Source organism: Engraulis encrasicolus, chromosome 20, assembly GCF_034702125.1.
Source record: "Engraulis encrasicolus isolate BLACKSEA-1 chromosome 20, IST_EnEncr_1.0, whole genome shotgun sequence".
NCBI lineage: Eukaryota > Metazoa > Chordata > Actinopteri > Clupeiformes > Engraulidae > Engraulis > Engraulis encrasicolus.
In genome coordinates, this window is record NC_085876.1 from 15000600 (window position 1) to 15025252 (window position 24653).

General features: G+C 44.3%; 2 protein-coding genes across 3 annotated transcripts in view; both read left to right on the plus strand.

Annotated features, from left to right (window-relative positions):
- The window catches only part of col1a2 (collagen, type I, alpha 2), a 34780-nt gene extending 29744 nt beyond the window's left edge, over positions 1 to 5036 (plus strand). Inside the window, exons 47-50 of the mRNA XM_063185486.1 lie at positions 379 to 625; positions 1636 to 1820; positions 2393 to 2635; positions 3901 to 5036. Of these exons, the coding sequence (XP_063041556.1) occupies positions 379 to 625; positions 1636 to 1820; positions 2393 to 2635; positions 3901 to 4047 (822 nt within the window). The 3' untranslated portion in view covers positions 4048 to 5036. The remainder of the gene's footprint in view (positions 1 to 378; positions 626 to 1635; positions 1821 to 2392; positions 2636 to 3900) is intronic.
- A 2979-nt stretch (positions 5037 to 8015) lies between these two features.
- casd1 (CAS1 domain containing 1) overlaps positions 8016 to 24653 on the plus strand; it is a 31889-nt gene continuing 15251 nt past the window's right edge. Inside the window, exons 1-12 of one of the 2 annotated variants that reach the window (XM_063185488.1) lie at positions 8016 to 8109; positions 10565 to 10997; positions 12684 to 12780; positions 13399 to 13519; positions 13807 to 13851; positions 15498 to 15560; positions 15695 to 15739; positions 16212 to 16335; positions 16649 to 16854; positions 21327 to 21830; positions 22362 to 22451; positions 23522 to 23641. In XM_063185488.1, the coding sequence (XP_063041558.1) occupies positions 10682 to 10997; positions 12684 to 12780; positions 13399 to 13519; positions 13807 to 13851; positions 15498 to 15560; positions 15695 to 15739; positions 16212 to 16335; positions 16649 to 16854; positions 21327 to 21830; positions 22362 to 22451; positions 23522 to 23641 (1731 nt within the window). In that variant the 5' untranslated portion in view covers positions 8016 to 8109; positions 10565 to 10681. Of the gene's footprint in view, positions 8110 to 10345; positions 10998 to 12683; positions 12781 to 13398; positions 13520 to 13806; positions 13852 to 15497; positions 15561 to 15694; positions 15740 to 16211; positions 16336 to 16648; positions 16855 to 21326; positions 21831 to 22361; positions 22452 to 23521; positions 23642 to 24653 lie in introns of those variants that run through there. The other variant, XM_063185487.1, reaches the window with a different exon arrangement.

The window sequence follows — 24653 nt, forward strand, 5'->3', positions numbered from 1 at the left end:
CTGCTTAGTAACGATACTTTTGAGAAACAGAGTCCTGATCTAAAAAAAGAAAAACAAACAAACACTTTACGACCCTATCCACCTTGCTAGATCAAGATCATACACAAAATTAGTCACGTGTAAGAGATTACACATATGCCTCTTTTCCACTGATGGTTTTCAGGGAGGCCTACAGCTCGACACAGCACGACTCGGCCACCACTTTTTGCTTTTCAAATAGGCACGACACAGCACAATCGTAAAGCAAAAAGTGGTGTCTGAGTAGCGCTGTGTCAAGCTGTAGGCCTACCAGAAAACCGGCAGTGGAAAAAAGGCAATATAGCCCTGAAGCAGAATGAAGCACCTTCTAACCAAGGGCCCGCTGTGTTTGCCATGTAGGGTCCCGCTGGATCTCCCGGTCTGCCCGGACCCCCCGGCCCCGCTGGTGGCTCCTACGACGTCTCTGGTGGCTTCGATGAGTACGCCGCCGACCAGGCTGCCCTGAGGGCCAAGGACTACGAGGTGGATGCCACCCTCAAGTCCCTCAACACCCAGATCGACAACCTGCTCTCCCCCGAGGGCTCCAAGAAGAACCCCGCCCGCACCTGCAGAGACATCAGACTCGCCCACCCCGACTGGAGCAGCGGTGAGTTAGCTGCATCTCTCTGACAATGATGGGCAACTTGGATTGGTTAATTTACAATCCACGTATTCCAAACTAGACAAATGCTCACAGTGCGCACCTCCGCCCTCCAGGTCATTTGGAATACGTGGCACCGGACTGTAAATCATGAATCCACATTGGTCATTACTGCTCTCTCATCAAACTTGTACTTTGTAACGCTTTCTTAACCCCTTAAGATGCGGCTTTATAAATTTGTTGTTACCAGTATGATAATGACCAAGTCATGGTGGATTACTAAAGGGCCTGTGTTGTGTCGTAGTATTGTAGTGCTATGGTAGTTACATTTCAATGACTGTTACAGCGTGCCACTGAGGTACGGCGTGCATTAAGGGGCTACAAGATATTTGTATGGGCTATTCTGTCTTTATTGCAGATAGTACAGTGAGGAGAGAGATAGGAAGAATGTGGGGGAGAGAGATGGGGGGTAGATTTGGGTATTGACCCAGTGCAGACTCTAACCTGGGTCCCTACAGAAAAACTGCTCATTCATGGTATGGTGTATTAGCAGATGCACCACAGCACCTAGTTAATAAATAACTTAATAAATATTAGAAACCGTGAAGGCACAGACCTTGTTAACCTGGCTCCTTGGAGGGGGTTTGGCGAGGGATTGCAAAGACCCTTGTTGTGTCTCAGATGGTGCACTATGTTTCAGTGCATAATTAATACGCACAAGTGCACTATTTGAGATCCACTGCCTCTATGATTATCTGCCTGTGGTAATAAATAGCGCCACCAGGGGGCAGTCATTTCAAAAGAATTTCACTGCTGCACACCCTCACATTAGCCATATCGAGGACCAGGTCATTTTTTTATGTTTCATAGCAATGTGGTGACATTTTCTTACTGAGCGAAAAAAGCACTCCAAAAGCAGAAGATCTTTGAGACACTAATTGGGGGGTGAAGTCGAGTACAGCACAAATCTCGATTTGGTCTTCATTTGTCATCATCTCTCTCTTCCCCAAACGCAGGTTTCTACTGGATCGACCCCAACCAGGGCTGCACCATGGATGCCATCAAGGCCTTCTGCGACTTCAGCACCGGCCAGACCTGCATCTACCCCCACCCCGAGAGCATCGCCCGCAAGAACTGGTACAGGAGCGCCCAGGAGAAGAAGCACATCTGGTTCGGAGAGACCATCAATGGTGGTACTGAGGTAAATTTTGAGGAACATTTTACAATGGGCTAGTTATCCAAGGGCTGTTACCCAGAGGAAAATATTGTTCTTGTGCAGCTATAGAGTTCTGATCCATTTCTCTTAAACAACTTTGAGGTGGGGGAGAAATATTGGAGGACCTATTTTTTCCCTCACCTGTTTAAGACAAATATGAAATCTTTCTGAATCATTCTGAATAGTTATTCCCAAAAACCCTTGAGGAGATATGCTTAATAAAAGATCCTATTTGTTATACGTAAAAAAAGACAAAGTCAAGGAAGTTGATAAAGGCAAGATTTTCCTCTGAGAAAGAACTAGTTGTCTACTATCAATTTCTTCCATCTAGCCATATTGCTATCCACTCTAACTTATAGTCATTTTAACCTTTTATTGACCACTGCACTTTATGTCTGTCCTGTGGTATATGTTGTTGCTGTTTATATGTGTTAATGTCTTGCTGCACACCTAATCGCCCCTTTTGGGGACAATAAAGTTGAAGTAACTGCACACCGTTCTAACATATCCTTGTTTTTGCCACATCCGCTCTCCCCTCTCCACCTGGCCTGCTGCAGTTCACGTACAACGATGACACCATGAGCCCACAGACCATGGCAACACAGCTGGCCTTCATGCGCCTGCTGGCCAACTCGGCGGTGCAGAACGTCACCTACCACTGCAAGAACAGCGTGGCCTACATGGACGCCGAGCAGGGCAACCTGAGGAAGGCCGTGCTGCTGCAGGGCTCCAACGACGTGGAGCTCCGCGCCGAGGGCAACAGCCGCTTCACCTTCAACGTGCTGGAGGATGGATGCACCGTACGTAGACCTCTCTCTCTCTCTCTCTCTGGCTTTAATTTGGACATTTGTTATGTATCAGACATGGGGGTATTCCACGAAGCTGGTTCATTAGTAAGCCAGGTTAACCCGTTAAGACGTTATAGAAGTTATAGTGCATTACTGTGCATAGTGCATTACTTAAGGCCCTGTGTAATGTCATAGTAGTGTAGTACTATGGTAGTTAACTTTTCAATGTCTATTACAGCGTGCCACAGGAGGTACGGCATGCATTACCGTTTTAATTTGGACATTTGTTATGTATCAGACCTGGGGGGTATTCCACGAAACTGGTTCAATAGTAAAAACCAGGTTACGTGAACCTTGAGGTAGTGGAAATAGAATAGGCTGCTGAAGTCCTCTTTTTCTCAACTAAATGTTGCCTGTAGGCTATCTACTGTAAAAGCAGGTTTACCACTTCCTGCAAGTTGACTTAGTCAGTTTTACCACTTAACCCATGATATTGGAATACCCACCTTTAGGAAAGGACAGCACTCTCAGATGTTGACTTGTGTATTCAAAATGTCAGCGGGCAACTTAATAACTTAACATCTGAGAGTTATTTTTCAAAAGGCAATATAGAGTGAGCGCTATCTTTTCCACAATCTGGAGTTATCACACCATTATAGAGATTTCTGAGAAACGGGAAGTGGGAGAAAGATCATGTAGCTATCACTTCTTGGTTGTCCATCACCCCATGTATTTTGGATGGTTTTCAGGTGATGTCTGTTAGTTCTTCTCCATGTTGTGAGAAATAATGATTGAGAAAATAGACTTGTATGGTCTACATGTCTTAATCACTATTTCTCACAATAAACACAGTAAACTAAGTAGGCTCTACTCTACTAAAAATGTAGACCGGAAACAGGCCTTTTCTGTAGAGTAGATACCCTTTTCTGGTGTCCCCCTACCACATGTAGTATTCTACCTTAGATGTTTCTCAGGTGATCTTTTCTTAGTAAGTGAGGGATGAGCAAAAAGTGATATATATGGTATTGTTCTCTGGATCTGTATTTGCATCACAACCAAGAAAGCAAACCCTCAAAACAGACCTGAAAACAAATGCAGCAGGTCTCATATCTGTCCATATGTAGGGTCGAAGCTAAGTCTGACAAAGAGTTTATCTACAATGCTAAGAATAAATAAGTCCATGGTTTCATGTTGATTGTTCCTCTGCACTGTTCCTTCCGGTCCACACCGCACTAACAACGCTTCTCTCCATTCTTTCTCTCCCCGACCCTCTGCAGAGACACACTGGCCAGTGGAGCAAGACAGTCATCGAGTACAGAACGAATAAACCAGCACGCCTGCCCATCCTCGACATTGCACCTTTGGACATTGGAGGCCCTGATCAGGAGTTTGGTTTGGACATTGGCCCAGTCTGTTTCAAATGAATAGACTCACGATAAATTAAACACCACCACCCCAAAAAAAAAGAGAGAAAGAAAGAAAAGAAAAAATGGAAAACAATCTCTGCCCTTCTGTCTGTGTTGTTTTTTATACCGAATGCTGATTTCCTCTGCACATCCACTTGCTTAAAAGCCGGGCGCCTATCGGAGAGGACCTATGGACTTAACAAAAGAACGGAAGCGTTTGCACAATGCAAATTAATACAGAAGCCCAAAGAGAGACGCGGGAAAACACCATGTTGTGGGACAATGTCATCATTTTGTTAAAAATAAATGTAATAAAAACAATGAAAGTATGCATCACTTTGTGGTCTTTGTATATCTTCCAAAGAGGAGGTTTAAAACCACAACTTTTCAAAGAAAACACGGTTTAAAACTACCTCATGCTTGTGTTCCAAGAAAATACTATTACGAAAAGAAAAACCTGATCCGCATCTATAAGATGTCGTTATACAGTAGTGTTGAAGGCTTCAAGTTCTGTCTTGTTATCGAAGGTGCTCGAATACTTGAAGCGGTGATCTATATGGTGCTATGCAGCTGTGGAGAGAACCACTTTTACTGTATTACTTTGTATTGTCTGAGGAGTCTTGGACGGGTCTCCCCGATAGTCTCCCACTTTAAGCTAGTGGACTTATTCTAAACCTGATGTTTGTCTGGTTTGAACTTGTGTTGGTTTAATTTTTGTTTAGACCCTCCTTTCTTGCAGTTTGTTCAGATTTTTGTTTGTTTGTTTGTTTGTTTTTTATTTAGTTCTGTTTCATTTCAAGACATTGCATTTTTCCGGTAACTATCCCCCTCCCCCCCAAGTTTCCCTGTTCACAGCACATTTCGTCCATTTCAGTGGGTTAAACAGGCCTCTCTCTCTCTCTCGAAACAAACTACAAAGTTTATTGTACCTATTTTGTATATGTGAGATGTTTAAATAAATTGTGAAAAGTTCTGAAATAAAGCATGTCCAATGTTCCAAAACACAACATGCTTATGACTTAAGTGCTTTAATATGCGCGCACAGGCAAAGTGTTGGGTAACAAATGCAGAAAGTGTGTATGATTTGACTCCCATGAAAAAAAAAACGATTGATGTGTTACGAATGTTTAATAAATGTGTGTTCCTTGAAAAGACTGAAAAGATGACAAACTCATTTCATCAAACAAACAAACAAACAAAAACAATACAAAGGTCACATCTATTCCTTTGAGATGCTTTTCTACTCTTTTTTTATTCATGTACTCCATAACATGAAACCTCTTGCTTTTGCATGGAATAATAAAAAAAAGCCAAAAAGTGCAACCTCTTGAGGCATTTTCTATATCTCTAGATCATAGTGTATAATTAGGCCAAAAAGATCACATGTAAGTATGTAAGTATCATAGAACTAATACAATTGTATTGTATTGTATTGTACAGTTGTATTATTTCTGTGTGTAAGTATACTCATCATTATCTATCTCTCTAGCTAATGGTAGTTAGCCTTCATTGGACATGACTTGGAAACTGAGGGTTTTTTTTCTTGGTCCAGTTCATTGCTTGATAGTGGTAAATTTTTTTAAAAAAAATAATAATAAAAAAACAATTAGCATGGTAGTGCCACCTTGTGGACAAATTAAAAAAACACTTTTTTTTTTAATTTGTCCCAAAATGCAGTACTTAATGGCATGTAGCAGATGGCGCCAGAGATCTATAGTTAGTTCAACCAGAGATACCCTAGAAGACAGAGATAAGTCATTCTAGTTCATTTCTGGTATCCACTTTCTGTCGGGTGAATGCCCCTTTAGGAGACCTTCGGTTAGGAGACCTTCGGAGTCCTCAGGTTGAGAATAGTCCCCTTAGCACTGTAGATGGCGGCAGCGCACTTTTCGTGCAAACACCTCAAAAATAGAAGAAGGAGGAGACCCAACTTGAACACACAGTTTTGCATTGGGTGGGTGGGTTTCGAAGCCTCTTTATTACTCCACCCTCTTTGGTTCAACTGCACCAAAAGACTTTTGGTCAAGATCCTTTTTACATAGGCCCTATTATAGAAAAAAATATCAGATAATTTCCCTTATTAAATTATACTACTACTACTACCACCACCACCATCACTATTACTACTAGGACTGATTCAACTACTACTACTACTAATGATAATAACAACTAGAAATGCATTCAGAGAGTGCCGACCTTGGCTAGGAAGCTGTTTGATAGAACATTTGACAATATGCTTCACCCTATGTTTTTCAGCTGTTTCTGCCTTCTTTTTGTGAGCAGTTAAAAACTCGAATGTCACAATTCACCCTATCCCGCAATGGTGAAGAATCTTTTTAAAAAGTCCTGGTCAAGGACTGTGATCCGGATCAGCACCAAAATATAATCACTTCATCCTTTGGTCATTACCAACAACTCCACAAAGTTTCATTCAAATCCATTCATCATTTTTTTTAGTTATCCTGCGGACAGACAGACAGACAAAGAAAAACACAAACAGACAGACAAACCAACGCGACAGAAAACAAATCCTCCTTGGCGGAGGTAACTCGAAGCACTCAGAGAGTGCAGACCTCCACCAAGGAAGCTGCTTGATAGAACATTTGACTATGTTACACCCTGTCTTTCTGCCTTTTTTGTGGATTGAGAAACTGGGATGTTTTGCCCTGTCCTGCAATTCAATTTGCGGTCAATGGTGAGGAATATTTAAAAAGGTCCTGGTTACGGTTCGTGATCTGGATCACCACCAGTTTAATCACTTGTATCTTGGGTCATTACCAACAACTCCAGAGTTTCATCCAAATCCGTTCATAACTTTTCGAGTTATCCTGCTGACAGATAGGCAGACAGACAAACAGACAAACAGGTAAACAGGCAAACAAACAAACAAACAGACAGACAAACCAACGCGACCGAAAACATAACCTGCTTGGTGGAGGTAATAAACATGCAGGTAAGAGGGCGCTGTGGCACAGCGTGCTAAGCCCCCACATTTGGGCTTTCATGCCCGCCCTATGGAGACCCCGGTTCGAGTCCGGACGGGGTCATTTCCCAATCCTCCACCATCTCTATCTCCCACTCACTTCCTATCAGCATCTCATACTATCCTGTCAATAGAGGCATAAAAAGCCCCTAAACATATATTGTTAAAAAACATGCACGTGTAATAATTTGCACAGTCTTGCTGCCCACACAGAATGGGCTGTACACCTTTTCTCAAGACCATCCCAAGGCAACCCCCCATGCCAACAGTGGGCACCCAAAAGTGTTTCAACATAATATCTTAATCATATCATTTCCATAATACTGTTCTGATTTTAAGAAATACAATGTTGAATTATACAAAAATCATTGTTGTACTATTTTCATAGCTGATTACCGGTCTAACCGGTTTGAATCTTAGAGCCGTCTGCCATCATCATTGACCGAAATGAAGATCAGCAAAAGTTGTTTTAACAGTGTTCCCATGCAAATTCACAGATGCCAGCCAGTGGTGCTTGCCACAGAATGATAGTACACCCAGGGCTGTTTCGACTCAAGGGATATTTTGATCGCAGTAGAATTGCACTTTTTGGTCATTGAATTTACCAGAATTTACCAATGTACCAGAGACCTGGGTTCAAGTTTACCAATGTAGGCTACCAGAGACCTGGATTCAAGTTCAACCTGAGGTCCTTTCCTGGCCCTATCCCAATGTGTCCCTCTCCCTCTAATTTCCGGTCCCGCTCACACACTTTACGATCTCAATAGAGGCAAAGCCAATGGATAAAACCATGGTATAAAGATCCAGGATGTTCTACTTTCATACAACTGATGACTAGGCCTATCTGGTAGCTGGTCTAACCCGTAGCCTACTCGTTCAAACTCCAGGATGGTTTCAAGGTTTCAGTGCAAAAACACAAAAGGTCTCAAAACTCCGCCCTCATATGTTCCTCAGCCATACCCTACAGCTATTCAATTCTTTTACACAGTGGCAGTCACCTCAGTCACCAAACAAAAGGACTACAACCACTTCACAGAAGGATTTATTCATCTGCGGCAGACAGGAGGAGGCAGAGAGGAAGAAGACATCTACCTAAAGTAGGTTTAAATGACCAATTAAATGTTTGTCAACATCATTAACCAAGCTATATTGAATGCCATTAACAATACCACTACAACCATTAACAATGCAAACTTTCTTTCCATCTCTGTCATATTTCGAATGAATGACAAACCAATCAATGAACTAGACAAGCTTATAGGCTGTAGCACATTGCATACACAGTAGCAGTATGATTTAACATAAGAAAAAGCTAAAAAAATAAATAAATAAATAAATAAACAGTACGAAATACGTACAGTACTAGGTTTAGTTGACTCTGAACAATCAGAGGAAGAAGAAGGAGGGGACAACGCCCCCTTAGGAGACTCAACTTGAACACACAGTTTTGCATTGTACCAAACTGTACCAAAACACTTTTGGTCAAGATCCTTTTCAGGTTTACATAGGCCCTACTATAGAAAAAAATATCAGATAATTTCCCTTATTAAATTATACTACTACTACCACCACACCACCACCACTATTACTACTAGTACTGATTCTACTACTACTGCTACTAATGATAATAGCAACTAGAAATGCATTCAGAGAGTGCCGACCTTGGCTAGGAAGCTGTTTGATAGAACATTTGACAATATGCTTCACCCTATGTTTTTCAGCTCTTTCTGCCTTCTTTTTGTGAGCAGTTAAAAATTCGAATGTCACAATTCACCCTATCCCGCAATGGTGAAGAATCTTTTAAAAAGTCCTGGTCAAGGACTGTGATCCGGATCAGCACCAAAATGTAATCACTTCATCCTTTGGTCATTACCAACAACTCCACAAAGTTTCATCCAAATCCATTCATAATTTTTTTAGTTATCCTGCGGACAGACAGACAGACAGACAAAGAAAAACACAAACATACAGACAAACCAACGCGACAGAAAACAAATCCTCCTTGGCGGAGGTAACTAGAAGCACTCAGAGAGTGCAGACCTCCACCAAGGAAGCTGCTTGATAGAACATTTGACTATGTTACACCCTGTCTTTCTGCCTTTTTTGTGGATTGAGAAACTGGGATGTTTTGCCCTGTCCTGCAATTCAATTTGCGGTCAATGGTGAGGAATATTTAAAAAGGTATGATTTAACATAAGAAAAAGCTAAAAAAATAAATAAATAAATAAATAAACAGTACGAAATACGTACAGTACTAGGTTTAGTTGACTCTGAACAATCAGAGGCTACTTAATGTTTCTTGTGCCATGATGCCAGTGTAAAATTGTATTAAATCATTAAATTGTTTAAATAGGCCTATACAATTGAATAACCATTGTATTAGGCTACATTTGTGAGACAAAATCTCAGAGGGGGGCCACGGCAGGTTGGCAGGAAAAACAATATAAATAACTTACTTGAATAAATTGAATAACTGAGTACACCAAAAAAAATCCCCATTAGTTCAGAACGGCATTAAAATAATCTATTGCATTTCTGAACATTACTTCTATTATCTTTATTTTATGGTACTCTGACAGAGAGACAAAGAATGGTTGTGAACGGGGTTTGCTCAAAAAATAGTGTGTTGAGTAGTAGAGAACTTTTATCAATCCAGAGGAAAATTAAGGTGTCTGACAGCTTACATAGATACAAGACATAAACAAAGACCAAATACACATTATTGCACATTGCAGTAAACAAAAACTGGGTATAGCAAAAAGCCTTACATCAGTAAATATACACACACCCATGCTCTCTCTCTTGAGCGCACACACACACACACACACACACACACACACACACACACACACACACACACACACACACACACACACACACACACACACACACACACACAAACACTGACACACACACACACACACACACACACACACACACAAACACTGACACACACACAAACACTGACACACACACACACACACACACACACACACACACACACACACACACACACACACACACACACACACACACACACACACACACGACCCGTATGGGGCCCTTGGCTGGAATCTATCTACCGGTATGTGGGGTCCTTATCAGAATAAAGTTCCCTGGCTACAAGGCCTCCAGGTATTAGGGCCTACCCATCCTCAGAGCCGGTCAGGCTGGTTTGTCTCCACCTGAGAGAGAGAGAGAGAGAGAGAGAGAGAGAGAGAGAGAGAGAGAGAGAGAGAGAGAGAGAGAGAGAGAGAGAGAGAGAGAGAGAGAGGCTGCTGAAAACTGTTGCATTTATGGTCACACGTCACCACTCCTTCTCTTTGAAAGGGCATGCATGACAGGAAAAACAAAAAAGAAAACAAGACAGGAAAAAATGGGGAGTCCTTTGGGCTACCTAAATAAAAGCTAGCCTTGTAGTTTATCTGCATTTCTTATCCTCTTTTTTCTGTCAGAGGCCGACTAGAGAAGTTGACAGAATAGGCTACAATAGAATGCTGCAATGTTTTCTTTTATTTATTTGACATGACATCCGTGTTCCTTCTCCAACAGGACTTTGCACCCACCCAGAAACTTTGGCGAATGAATGACACCTGTGGGCTAAATCAAGACAAGTCAAATTAATAAGATCAATGTCTATCATACTGTAAGGGCTGACATTTCCGAGTGATGGAAGAGAAAGAGCCCCTCATTGCACCTGAGGATATTGACCCCAGCGAGGCAGTCGCCACAGTTGGAGACGCGACGCACCTAACCACCAAGACCGACAGCGCCTACGCGCCGGTTTGCAGCTTGTTGGACTACTCCGCTGTTGCTGGTCGTCTATCTGCTTGTTGTCATGGAGGAGCCAAGATGGCGGTCCTGGCCTACAGCCTGGGCAAACGAGAAATAAATCAGCATTTTAGCATTAAAAATGCAAAGCTACTATCGTTTACCGCCGTTCTTCTTCTTATCGCATTTCACTCTGCATCAAGGTACTATGGAGGTAAGTCTACATGCTCTAACTTCAGTTATCAAGCTAGCCAGTCAGCCAGCAGCTATTCTCATGCAGCAGCTAACATAGCTGTTCGTGCCAGCTAATGTGAAAATAAACCCGCTGTCTGCTGGAAGGGTTGTCTAACCCAGAAGCAGGCTTTGAGTCTCGAGTCGCCTTTAGTTTGGGGTTGTATTTTACAGAGTAGTTTTTGTGGGAACAAGTACATGTGTGACACATTCCCAGCGGATGTTTCTCAAGGTTTACGTTAGCTATGGTAGCAGACACGCCATGTAGAACTAATAGCAGGGTATCTGCAGGTGGATTTCTGTCGTCTCTCGTGTTTACATCCTTCACGTTGTTGAGGTGCTAATGTTAGCCCGCTGGGTTTTCTGGCTTTGAAGCTAGACTAGTTAACAACAGAGAGCTAACATTAACGGTCACCTGTCGTATGCCTACTGTCTTCCGACGCATTGAGTGATCACTGCATTGCATTATTTTCTCCATGAGGCTAACTGTAAATTATGGTTAATTTCTGCACAGCAGCGCAAGGTGACTTGGAGGAGGTGGCGGCTATCGCTGTTCATATACCTGGTTGCTGGTTGCTGGTAAATTCAGCTAGCATTTAGTTGCCAGCCAGGGAAGTGTTATCATACCGTAATTGCATTGACAAGCTATGCACGGGGCGCATGAAAGAATCAACACAAGCATTGGATTTGATATATTGACACAAGTACATCAATTCGCCTGCAGTTTAACCGCAACGGTGCAGCTTTGTGTGACAGCCAGAGCCTTTCTGAAGTTGATAGCCGTTTGAGAGCCTAGCTTTCTGTCACCTGTGCTGCTGGACTGGTACACACACGGCTGTGACAGTAATGACCTGCTGCATTCTTGCTTTAGTGTCCATTTGATGTAGTACAACGAAAGCGATGCGCCCTGCAGTTCCATCATGCACGTGTTTTGCATTGCGTGGGTAGGTCTTGCGGCTTTGTGGTTTGAAAAAAAGAGAGAAAGAAGCACAATGGCCTGTGTCGACCCATTATCAGTACAGCCCAGTTGGCCATACCCAGCTTGTACTACTGTCATAGGAAATGTGCACTTTGGGCGATAATCTAACCCTGGGGCTCTCAAACGTTTTGTCTCGGAACTCCTAATAAGAGCAGATTTCTAAGTTGTTGTTTTTTATTTATTTATTTATTTTATTGCTGGTGCTTTGTGTGTGTGTGTGTGTGTGTGTGTGTGGGGGGGGGTGGAGGGGGGGTGATAATTGCAATGTTTTAAATAGTCACTTCAATGTAACTATTATTCAGCGCGGATAGCTTTTGTGTTGTATTTGGGCCAACTGTGTGACTGCATTTTTCTCACTTTGACATAATGGGCATAGTGGAATTATATTTGAGTTACTTGAAACAGACTGACAAAGTACAGTTCAGCAACTGTGCATATGTCATGCATAGATAACTCTTCTCAGTTCTGATGGAGTAATTTAAGAAGTGTCATGAATATGCATTACTGTAGCTAAATGCTCAAACTTGCTTTTCTGTAGCATTTTAATTACCGGTAATAATTTAATGAATTGCATCACAACAAACTTTTTTTTGGCAGTGTGCTATCACAGACCCCCAGGGGTCCCCTTACCCCACCTTGAGGACCGTTGATCTAACTGGTTGACTTGAATGTTTGTGGTGTCTTTTCAAGGCGGAGACACATGCGAGTGGTTGCTGTCCAGTGGACGGTACTTGGGGGAGAATGTATGGCAGCCCTACGGCTGTATGATGCACAAGTACAAAAGCACGTAAGTCATCTCTCTTTCTGCTCATGGGAATATAATATAATAAATAACATAACATAATAACATAATAAATGGTTTAAGCATTGAACTGCTGCATGCTCTAGCTTCTCTCTTCAATGGATGTTTGTCCCACTGTGATGCACCTGCAAGATGAGGGATTATCAGTCGTCCCAATTCCATTTTCTGTTTTGTTTTGAAGAATAGTTTTTGAACATAAAACTTGTCATTACTCATGAATGCAAGTTGACGAGTACCGGTAGCCTATGACGTTAAAACTCAGGTTGTCTTGTACTTGTATCTCAGATGATCAAGTTGAGAAGTCCTCTTGAGGAACAGCTACTTAAACCCTGCCATCAACCTCAACCCATTTTGTCTTAAGCCCTTTTTGGGAAAGGGTGCCCTCTGCCTATTAAATCCGAAATATCTCAGCCTCCGAAGCACATACAAACATGAAATGAGTTACATTTAAAAGTCAATACCCTCCTCTTGCATTATAATGTGTTCATTCAGCTCTAACATACCAACAGAAAACAGCTCAAATCTCAAAATCCTGAATGCAGTGTATATGTGTCTCCAGGACACAATGGGTTAATGCACTCAGGTACGCTTTTTGTTTTGCAGTGAAGCCAAGTCTTGTCTGAGTCGTAGGAAAGTGGCGTTCATTGGTGACTCCAGAATCCGGCAGCTTTTTTATTCCTATGTCAAAATCATTGACCCTGATACCAGAGAAGAAGGAAACAAGGTAAACTGTAACTTTTTGTGTGTGTGTTCATTTTCATAACTACATTTATCATTTGTCCATTTTGGGAATCGTTTGAATGAGAAAGCTGAACATGGGAGTGGTCTAAGATTTTACGCAGTACATGTGTGCTCTGTTGATATTGCTGAATGGAAGACATCCCTATAATCAATAGTTCTAATCAATCAATTGCTCGTTCTCTCTCTCTCTCTCTCTCTCTCTCTCGCTCGCTCTCTCTCTCGCTCTCTCTCTCGCTCTCTCTCTCTCTCTCTCTCTCCCTCCCTCTCTAGCATGAAAACATCCCTTTTGAAGACTGGGACTCCTCACTCAAAGTGGTAAGCTGACAGTACCAGCAGGCTCTGACCACACCTTTATCTAACATTGGGACAATTATGTTAACCCTTCTGTTACCTGCTCTACTCTAAGCTGTCTGTTTTTTGTTTGAGGTTTACAAGTAAAACACACATGTATTTTTTGAGCCTTCACACACACAATGTTTTCAAAGTTCTGTGAATGGGTTGTACTCTCCTATGAGAGGGACTTTGCTTTGCCGGATTTGTTTTGCCGCTTCCTAATTAAGTGCATTGTTGTGAGGAACACGGGCGTTACTCCAAGTAGCTGGTTCAGTAGTAAACAAGGTTTAGTTAACCGTCAAGTTGTGGTAAAATCATCTAAAGTGCCTGAAGTCCTCGTTGTCTTAAAGGCCAACTTCCGATAAAACACAGTTTTACTCACTCCTTTTGAAGATCGGACGGTCACCCCAAGTTAAACTCACTTGCAAGGCTCTCATAGCGGTGCGTCACCTCGCCTGGCTGTGTTTCCCGGTGTTTCCCAATTTACATCAATAATGCAGAGAAACGAGCGAATCACGAAAGCCTTTCTGTGTTTCGTCACGTCGAAAGAAGGCGTTGCCCACAAAGGTTTATGTCGATCCATTTTTCTAAAAACATGTCGAGTAATTTTTTTCTGCTTGTTTTCAATACAAGCAACGTCTGGTGGCCCGAAATCTAGCTTAGCTTAGCTATCAGCTGGTTGCTACTCTCAGGTACACACACAGCACAAAGCCTCATCCATAGAGCAAGCCCACTCTGGTAGCTGGCCCACTCCTGTAGCTCGCCTAGGGGTCGCTGTCGAAAGAGCACAGCCCTGAATGGAGCATGCACGCCTCCGTTGGCGCCCCTATAGTGCAGTACCACCCGGAGAAGTGGCGACTCTGTTTCCAATTACATTCTATCCAGGCACAGGAGGACTGAGCCAATCAGAGACGCATTTCCACGAGAGCAGGAAGAGTAAGCCAATCAGAGACGCTTTTCCACGAGAAACACGGAACACCCTCTCGTTTCTCCACAAGCCACATTGCTGGCTTGCAAAAACGGCTTGAAACAAAGCAACCAGAACGTTTTTTAAAACAGGACCAACGCGTAACACATTCAATAACAATGGGGAACACAGCAATATTATTCAAATGACGTTGAGAGGCCATCTTTAAAGTAAACAACATTTATGTACAGTATGTTTATCACTTCATGTGGGTTAACTTAGCCAGGTTTTTCACTTAACCATGTTCTTGGAATACCCCCAAGCCCATCTTTTTTGTGGTTCTTCATCTGGCAATTCCACTGCTTACCTGCACAGTGAAAAAAATAGGAAAGCTATTGAGTGTTGCTTTGAACATGCCCGCAGTCAATTCTGGGGAAGTAACATAAGTTGACAGAATGATTCTGGGCAGCCGTGGCCTAGTGGTTAGAGAGTAGGTCTTTCAATCTAGGGGTTGCAGGTTGGAATCCCCCCTGACCTCTCCCTACATCTCCAACCATGACTGAAGTGCCCTTGAGCAAGGCACCTAACCCCACATTGCTCCAGGGAATGTAGACAATGCCATGAAAAATAATAACTGTCAGTCGCTTTGGATAAATGAAAGTGTCAGCTAAGTGTAATGAAATGTAATGATTCACTTTTCGCTTTACTTTCCTGCTGGTAGGATTTCTATTGGTATGCAGAGGTGAACAACTCCCTGAAGGAGCATCTAAGGTCATGGACCGAGGTTTGTATTTTTGGAGATTGTGTGTGTGTGTTAGAGAGAGAGTTTGAGAGTTGCTTGTACATATACTGTATTTTTTTCATAAGAGTACATGCTCTCAGTTTAACAAGGAATCCTTTTTTAAATTTATTTTGCAGAACGTGTCTGCGAAGCCAGACGTTATCATAATTGGAGCTGCAACAGTGAGTGAAATTTTTTTGTCTCTTGAGGTGAACATCCCAGGTTTAGAAAGCAAACATCCTGCCACATACTTGTTCAAACAAGTTCAGTGGACCAGCTAATGTTTTTGGGGAGATGAGCTTATTAGTGTTATCAGCCGTGCTGACGGGCAGAAGGAATACCTGGAAGGACTGTTGCTTTCTCAATCCAGCTTGTCTGCCTCTGGCTACTAGATATACTATAATGACATTGTAGTAATTCAGTAATAACCAGCAACTTGTTTTTGTTTCTCTCACACTTTTCATCATCATCATCATCATCATCATCATCATCATCATCATCATCATCATTGTTGTTGTCTGTCTCTTTGTCTCTGTCTCTGCTCGTCTCTCTTCCTGTCTATATGTCTCTCTCTCTCTCTCTCTCTCTCTCTCTCTCTCTCTTGCTCTGCCTGTCTGTCTCTATCTATCTGTCTGTCTGTCTGTCTGTGTGAAGTGGTCCATAAAGCTGCACAGTGGGAGCAGCGAGACAGTGCTCCAGTACAAGGCCAACATCACGGCCATGGCCCCCCTGCTGGAGACCCTGGCGGAGGACAGCGAGGTCTACTGGGTCTTACAAGGTCAGCACACAGGCCTGCTTTGCCGTCACTACTTACATTGTTGGACAGCTCACCATAGGACCCTTTTGCGCACCTCATTTTCGAATGTTTCTGGTGTTCCCGGTGTTCATAGCCTGGGAATTACCATGCTGCTTGCTGGGACGTTATTATCTCAAGGACATGAAAACCCTTTCTGGATGGACTTGTGAAGATTGTATTTAGGCCCAATGAAAGCATAGTTTGGGCCCCCATGTAAAATTATGAAAGTGTTGAAAGCTACGCTTTTCATTTTCAAAGTTTACACCCATAATGTTCGTTTTTTCCCTCCCACCAGATCCCGTGTCTGAAGATCTGCTGAGCGAGAGCCGCAAGATGATCACCAACCAGCAGATTGACATGTACAACGGGGCGGCTGTCAGCGTGCTGAAGCGGCTCTCCGACTCCCGGGTCCGCTTCCTGCAGGCCTCCAGAGAGGCCGCCCTGGAGACCATCTCCCAGTCCGCAGACGGCCTGCACTTGCCCGAGAGCACGCGCGATGTGGTCAGTGGTTCTGTTTTTATTTTTTTTAAGATATTTTTTTTTGGTCAAAACTTGGTGGCCGTTGGGCCTGCTTCAGGTGACTCTTGCATATAGAGACGAGGAGTAGTGTATACTTTTTTAATTTAAAAACCCTTTATTTTAAACTGGGGTACATATCTAAAAACGCCAACTGGTTTCAACCTCACCAGGTCTTCATCGGGGCGTGACAAGCCCTGTTCTTTTTTACTTTATTTATGATGGGACAGTGAAGGTGGTGACAGGAAGTGAGTGGGGGCAGAGAGAGAGACGGGGAAGGGCCGTCAAAGGACCTGGGCCGGGAATCGAACCCAGGTCAGCCGCTTGGTAGACGAGTGCCCTAGCCGTTTGGCCACCGCAGGGCCCAGTGGTTCTGTTTATTACAGAAGAATGAATAAGCTCCTCATTTCACTTATCTTTGTTTTGATACTCCATACTGCAATGGTCTGCTTGTACACTGTATGTATCAGCTAAGCATCAGTAGGCCTCCAGTATGTGATGGTCTGTGTGCAGCTCTGAGGCAGGGGTCTCAGTGGGGTGGGGGGGTTGATTTGGAATTCCTCTCAACTACCCAACGAGATGCAATCTAATATAAACGAAGAAGGGTGTTTTTGTGAGAAGAAGGGTTCAGATATTTTGGAGATGAACTGGAAAGATACTTTATTGCGGTAGGCCTATTTCGTGATGTATATGTATCATGGAATAAAATTATCCATATCGTGATGTGATTTTTTCCATATCGCCCAGCACTAGATAGTATCATTTCCCCAGGTGGTAACATATGCTCAGAATGCCCTCGTCAAAGAGGGTAGATTAATAAAGAGGATTCGAACCCTGCCAACCCAATGCAAAAGAGTGTCAAGAGTGTCAAGTTGGGTCTCCCATGGGGCCGTTGTCCCCTCCTCCTCCTCCTTCTTCTATTTTTGAGGTGTTTGCACAAGAAGTGCGCTACTGCCATCTACAGCGCTAAGGGGACTCCATTTATTCCCAACCTCAGGACTCCGAAGGTCTCCTAACCGAAGGTCTCCTAAACGGGCGACATAAAGTGGATACCGGAAAATAAGGGGTCTAAGGGGTCTTACACACCAGGGCGGTAAAGTGTCGCGGAACGGCCGCGTTTTTTACCGGCGTCGGTGAAAATACATTGAAACATATCTGTCCTTACACACCAACCGGCGGTAGTCGAGCGTCAGCGGCGCGGGAGCCGGCTCCGCGTCGCGCTGCATTTGGAAAATAGAACTCGAGCGTATTTTTCACGCCGGCGACCGGCGGTGTCTCATTCAAATGAATGGCAAAGTAGCATGCTAGCTTTGGCTGTGGGGAGGGTTTTGAATAGGACTGGCCGCGCACGCCGACGCCGTCAGTGTGAAAGCCATAGAAAAACACGCCGGCCAAAACTAAGCAGAAAGACTGCGTTCGTCCCGGTACCATTCCGTTCCGCCTTGGTATGTTTTGGCCCTTACACACCAAGGCGGTAAAGCGTCGCGGAACGGCCGCGTTTTTTACCGGCGTCGGTGAAAATACATTGAAACATATCTGTCCTTACACATGCGCCGCGCTGCATTTGGAAAATAGAACTCGAGCGTATTTTCCACGCCGGCAACCGGCGGTGTCTCATTCAAATGAATGGCAAAGTAGCACGTTAGGTTTAGCTGTGGGGAGAGTTTTGAACAGGACTGGCAGCCTGATCTCCAAAAATTCTGTGCTCCTGGACACGGATGTTAAGGACACGAAATCCGTGTCCAGGAGCACGGATTTTGCCAAAATTCCGTGCTCCTGGACACGGAATTGTTTTCCGTGCTCCTGGACACGGAATTGTTTTCTGTGATGGGCACACGGAAGTGCTTTCTATAGGCTATTACCACAGCACTGTGTTAACTCTATCATTAGAAAATACATACCAAATGCTAATCCTACACAAAATAATGCTATAGCAATTTAAGTTGTGCCCTGACCAAAACATTCCCTAACCTTAACCTGTCATTAAAGACATATTTTTGAGAAATACATTTTCCAGTTGGTTGCTAGGCTATCAAACTCATATAATGAATGAAAGAAAACTAGCTGTGCCCAGACCAAAACAATCCCTAACCCTAACCTGTCAGTAAGAAATGTTTTTTTTTTTGAGACAAAATATTTGAAATTAGAAAAATCCTGAGAAAACACAAGACTGTGGAAATAGCCTATAGAAAGCACTTCAAACAATTCTGTGTCCAGGAGCACGGAAAACAATTCCGTGTCCAGGAGCACGGAATTTTGGCAAAATCCGTGCTCCTGGACACGGATTTTGTGTCCTTAACATCCGTGTCCAGGAGCACGGAATTTTTGGAGATCATGTTGCAGCTTGCAGGGACTGGCCGCGCACGCCGACGCTGTCAGTGTGAAAGGCAGAGAAAAACACGCCGGCCGAAACTAGGCAGAAAGACCGTGTCCGTCCTGCGACCGTTCCGTTCCGCCTTGGTATGTTTTGGCCCTAACTAGAATGACGCATCTCTGTCTATAAGATCTCTGCCCTCGTCCTGTAAAAGTGCTGCTTTCAGACAAGCAAGGGGAGTATTACAGAAAGTCTGGCCCAAGTATGTTTTCGTCTGTGCCCTCAGCATGGGTGCTTTAACTAATTAGCTGTTCAGACTACAATCAGGTGGATGTGTCACGTGGCTGGACTTTGGCTGGACTTTTACTTTCTAAACCCTATACAGTGTTAGCCTGGTTCACACCAGACGGTGTATGTGTAGCTTCGGCGCCCCCTGGCGGAGCAGAGCTACACACACTACCGTCTGGTACACAGCCATAGAGCACGCTCCGTCTCCAACCAGAAAATAGGCTGAGAATTTATTGCTTCAAAATCAACGGTAACTCACATTGAAGAGTCACAATACAGATTACAGACTATATTGACTCTTTAAAGGTTAACAGGACGGTTTTTGAAGGAATTTGTTGGTGAGGAGGCCGTGCCGAAGCAATAAATTCTCAGCCTATTTTCTGGTTGGAGACGGAGCGTGCTCTATGGCTGTGTACCAAACGGTAGTGTGTGTAGCTCTGCGCCGCCAGGGGGCGCCGAAGCTACACACACAACGTCTGGTGTGAACCAGGCTAATACAGTGTATGGGTGCATCCCAATATGTGTCCTTGCCTCCTCCACTTGTGCTTGTCTCCTCGTCCCGCCTCCTGGCCCCGCCTCCATGGAGAAAACACTAAAGTTTCCCAGCTGTCAGCCTCGCCACAACAACTTTTGAGGGACTGTTTTTCTTTCACCATCGCAATTGCAAATGAGAAAAAGACTTTACAATTGAGCTTTTGCAAGATATTGAAATATAATGCTGTTGTCAGTGATGTCATCATGACGAGAAGCAAGTGGAGGAGGCAAGTGGAGGAGGCAAGGTCACATATTGGGATGCACCCTATGTCTGCCTCTGCTAGTTAATGAACTTAATAATACTGAGTGAGTTCAAAGTTACTGAGTGAGGTCAAATACATAGATAATAGCATATTTGTACACACAGGCAGGCGCGCGCACACACACACACACACACACACACACACACACACACACACACACACACACACACACACACACACACAGAGATTAGCAAACATGATGATGTGTGCTGACCTCATTCCATCGACACTGACCTCACTCGGATACTCCACCCAGGCCTCATCTTCTTCTTACACACACACACACACACACACACACACACACACACACACACACACACACACGCACACCAGCATCATCTCACCAATACAAGAACTGACCTCACCCAACCCTATCCATCTCGTCATCTCTCTCTCTCACACACACACACACACACACACACACACACACACACACACACACACACACACACACACACACACACACGGTACCAGCTTCTCACTACCACCACAAGAACTGACCTCACGCAGACACGCGCAAACGGTGTCCAACCTCATCCCTCCAACACAGTTATCATCTTCATCATCTTCTATCCTCCCAGGGCGCCACGAACCTGTATAAGGGTGGTTGACGTTTAAGGGCGTAACGCAAAAAAAAAAGAAGTTTTTTCCAATTCCTGAAAAAAACAATGAAAAAATGTGAAAAAAATAGAAAACAAATAAAGCACTTAGTGGTCCGTGGAATTTCGCGTAATTTTTGCCATTTTTGGGAAAATGTTACGAAAAAACAAGGCGTCACGTTAACCACCCATAAACCTAATGATGGCTATGTATATCCCCATCCCTGTGCTGAAGTGTCTGGGGTGATGGCCCCAGTATTAGGGCAGTCATGGGTAAGCGCATTGGGGGCTGCCCCCTTACACGGGTGAGGCATAAATGCAATTTCACTGTGTGCAGTGAACACTTGTGTGCTGTGGAGTGCTGTGTCATAATGACAATGGGAGTTGGAGTTTCCCAGTTGGGCTTTCACTTCACATAAACAGTGCTAACATCATCGTCTCCTGTCCATCTCCTCCCAGGGCGCCATGATCGTCATGAACGCCGTGTGCAACAAGGTCCTGCAGCCCATCGACGGCTCGTGTTGCCAGGCGCTGCCGGCGCCCAGCGCTCTCCAGATCCTGACGGCGGGGGGCTTCCTGCTGTGCGGCGTCTGCTTCCTGGCGCTGCACGTGCTGGGCTACCGGCAGCAGCAGCAGCGTGGTCACATGGGCATGGGGGGCGGTAGCAAGGCGGCACGGCCCCCGCATCCCCCGCCGGCCGCCCTGGAGCGCGACGTGGAGAGCGGCGAGAGGGACGAGAAGAAAAAGCAGCCGCCCAGCGCGGCCATGGCCATGGCGGCCCTCAGCTCGCGCGGCCCCCTGCTGGCCGTCTGCAAGATGGGCGTCATCATGGCCTACTTCTACCTGTGCGACCGCGGCAACGTCTTCATGAAGGAGCAGAAGTTCTACACGCACTCCACCTTCTTCATCCCGCTCATCTACATCCTGGTGCTTGGCGTCTTCTACAACGAGAACAGCAAGGAGGTACCGTACTGCCACGTACACTGTACATGGGCCCTACGATGGCGCAAATGGTAGGGCACTCCTTTACTATGCGGCTAACCCGGGTTCGACTCCCGGCCCAGGCCCTTTGCCGACCCTTCCCCATCTCTCTCTGCCCACTCGCTTCCTGTCACTACCTTCACTATCCTGTCAAATAAAGGCAATAAAAAGCCCCAAAAAAATAAATAAAAAATAAAATAGGCCTACTGTACATGACTATGGGAGCAATTCTCATTTCATGACAATCGAAGTATCGTTACCTACCCATGAAAGCGTCAGCTCAAAGTGTCAACCCAGTGTCCTGCATCTTGTGCGACGTTTGAAATTCGATTTTAAAATCGTTTTTTTTCCAGCTTTAGTGTATTTTAGGAGTAATAAAGTGACTGCTACCTAATGCTTCTTGTACTTCATTCAACTTGGTGAAACTTCTTAAAAGTGCTCTGATGAGTGTTTCCAGCTAGCAAACTTCAGGAAAGTCTGATTGATTGTTTTTTCTTTCACATGACCATGCAGACGAAGTTGCTGAACAGGGAGCAGACGGATGAGTGGAAGGGCTGGATGCAGCTGGTCATCCTCATCTACCACATCTCTGGAGCCAGCGCAGTGAGTTGAACCAACAACTAAACATTGCAGAGCGTTTCCTCATACATAGACATAGACTATAGACATGGACAACAATAGAATTAAATCAGAATAATATCTGAGCGCCTCAAATTGATCCACAACCGCACATGGTACATGTCAATGGGAGTACACGCATAATACTGAACATGTGGAAAGAAATAAGACCTTTGTCACAGGTGCATTTTAGTTCCCTAAAACAGAACATTTTAACAAACTATGAACTTTCTTAAACTCTGCTTGTAAACCAGAGGCCAAAACAAACACATTTACAACTAGAATGGGCACTCGGTAGAGCGCAAACCTTCGCCTACGCCACTTATTTTTTTCTGCCCATCTTCAGAGTGTGGGGCCTAACATTCTCCAAATTTTGGTGTTCGTTTCATTTAAATCGGACCGGAATATCGTAATATTACATATTTGGCCCAGTCTTGACCTCTTATTCAATTCCGCATGCACACGTTGTTCTGGCATATAGTGCTTGACCTTTTCGTGACCTTGACCTTTGACCCAATCACTCCCAAAAAGTAATCGATTGTTCCTTGGGTCATGACCAATCATCCCAGTAAATTTCATAAAAATCGGCTGAATTTACATTTTTGACCTTTTCGTGACCTTTGACCTTTGACCCAATCACTCTCAAAAAGTAATCGATTGTTCCTTGGGTCATGGCCAATCATCCCACTGAATTTCATAAAAATCGGCTCAGTTCTTTCTGAGTTTGACCTTTTCGTGACCTTGACCTTGACCTTTGACCCAATCACTCCCAAAAAGTAATCGATTGTTCCTTGGGTCATGACCAATCATCCCACTAAATTTCATAAAAATCGGCTCAGTTCTGACTGAGTTATACGAAGTACATACAAACAAACAAACAAACAAACAAACAAACAAACATATTCACAAATAAATAAATAAATACACAGCGGTCAAAACATAACCTTCGCCGACTTTGTCTTGGCGAAGGTAAAAATAAATATCCATGAACGTGTAAGCAGAGTTTTATTGAGGCTTGTTACATTGTAATAACCCTCCTCTCTCCGTCTTGGCAGTTCCTCCCGGTGTACATGCACGTGCGGGTGCTGGTGGCAGCCTACCTCTTCCAGACCGGATACGGACACTTCTCCTTCTTCTGGCTCAAGGGAGACTTTGGCCTGTACCGCGTCTGCCAGGTATAGCAACAGCAGCATTATACCCACAGCATTACACCCACACACCCACACCCTCAGCATTTAAAGAGCGTACACTGGCCTGTACCGCGTCTGCCAGGTATAGCAACAGCTGCATTACACCCACACCCACAGCATTCAAAGACTGACCTGGGACGCTGACAGATGGGAACAAAAGGGGTCCGTTGTCCTGGGCCCAGGGACAGGGGATGCCCAGAATTAAGGTCCCCATTGCATTTAGCGGAGGGGGCCTTTAAGCTGGGTTGGTTTTGGGCCCAGGCCAAAATGGTCAGCTGCCCTGCCTGCATCGACCTTCAGCACTTCCTTATTGGATACTGCTGTCTATAAAAAATTGGTGACACTTTATTTGACCGTCTCTGTTTGACCGGCTACGTAGGCTTTATGACGGCATGTAATCTAACATGATCATGTGCTTGCACTGTACCATCAACTAGGGTTATGAAAAGATATTTACATTGTGGGTACATGAGACACATTTTGAACTGTTAAATAAAGCATTACCCTATAATATTGATTTTTGGTCCACCGTGTGTGTGTGTGTGTAAGAGGCCCTGTGGGCATGCTCAGTTGGTCATTGCATCCATCTCAGGCATTTGGGACTGGAGGGTGAGCAGAGACTGGGCCATTCTTCTCCAGTTAAATGACTCTCAGTAAATGCACAATTTAATCCACTGTTGAAGAGAGTAGTTCGGTATGAGTATGATACAACCGTCTGAATCCCTTATCGGGGTGGGACAGTTCAGCCTGTACTGTGCATGGGCAAAAGGAGGTGAAGCTCGTTGAATAATGGTGGTATTATTCTGTCTTTACCAGACCCCTAGGAATCTAACCTTGTCCGCCTCCGCACAACCTCTGGGACATTCTTGTTCTTAATGCTTGCTTAGCTTGAAATTCTCTGGTCAACCATGGTGAGATGCTTGTGTGAGGTTTAGACCAGTGTTTCTCAACGGGGGCTCTACAGCTCCCCCGGGGGGACGTTAGGGAGCATTGGGGG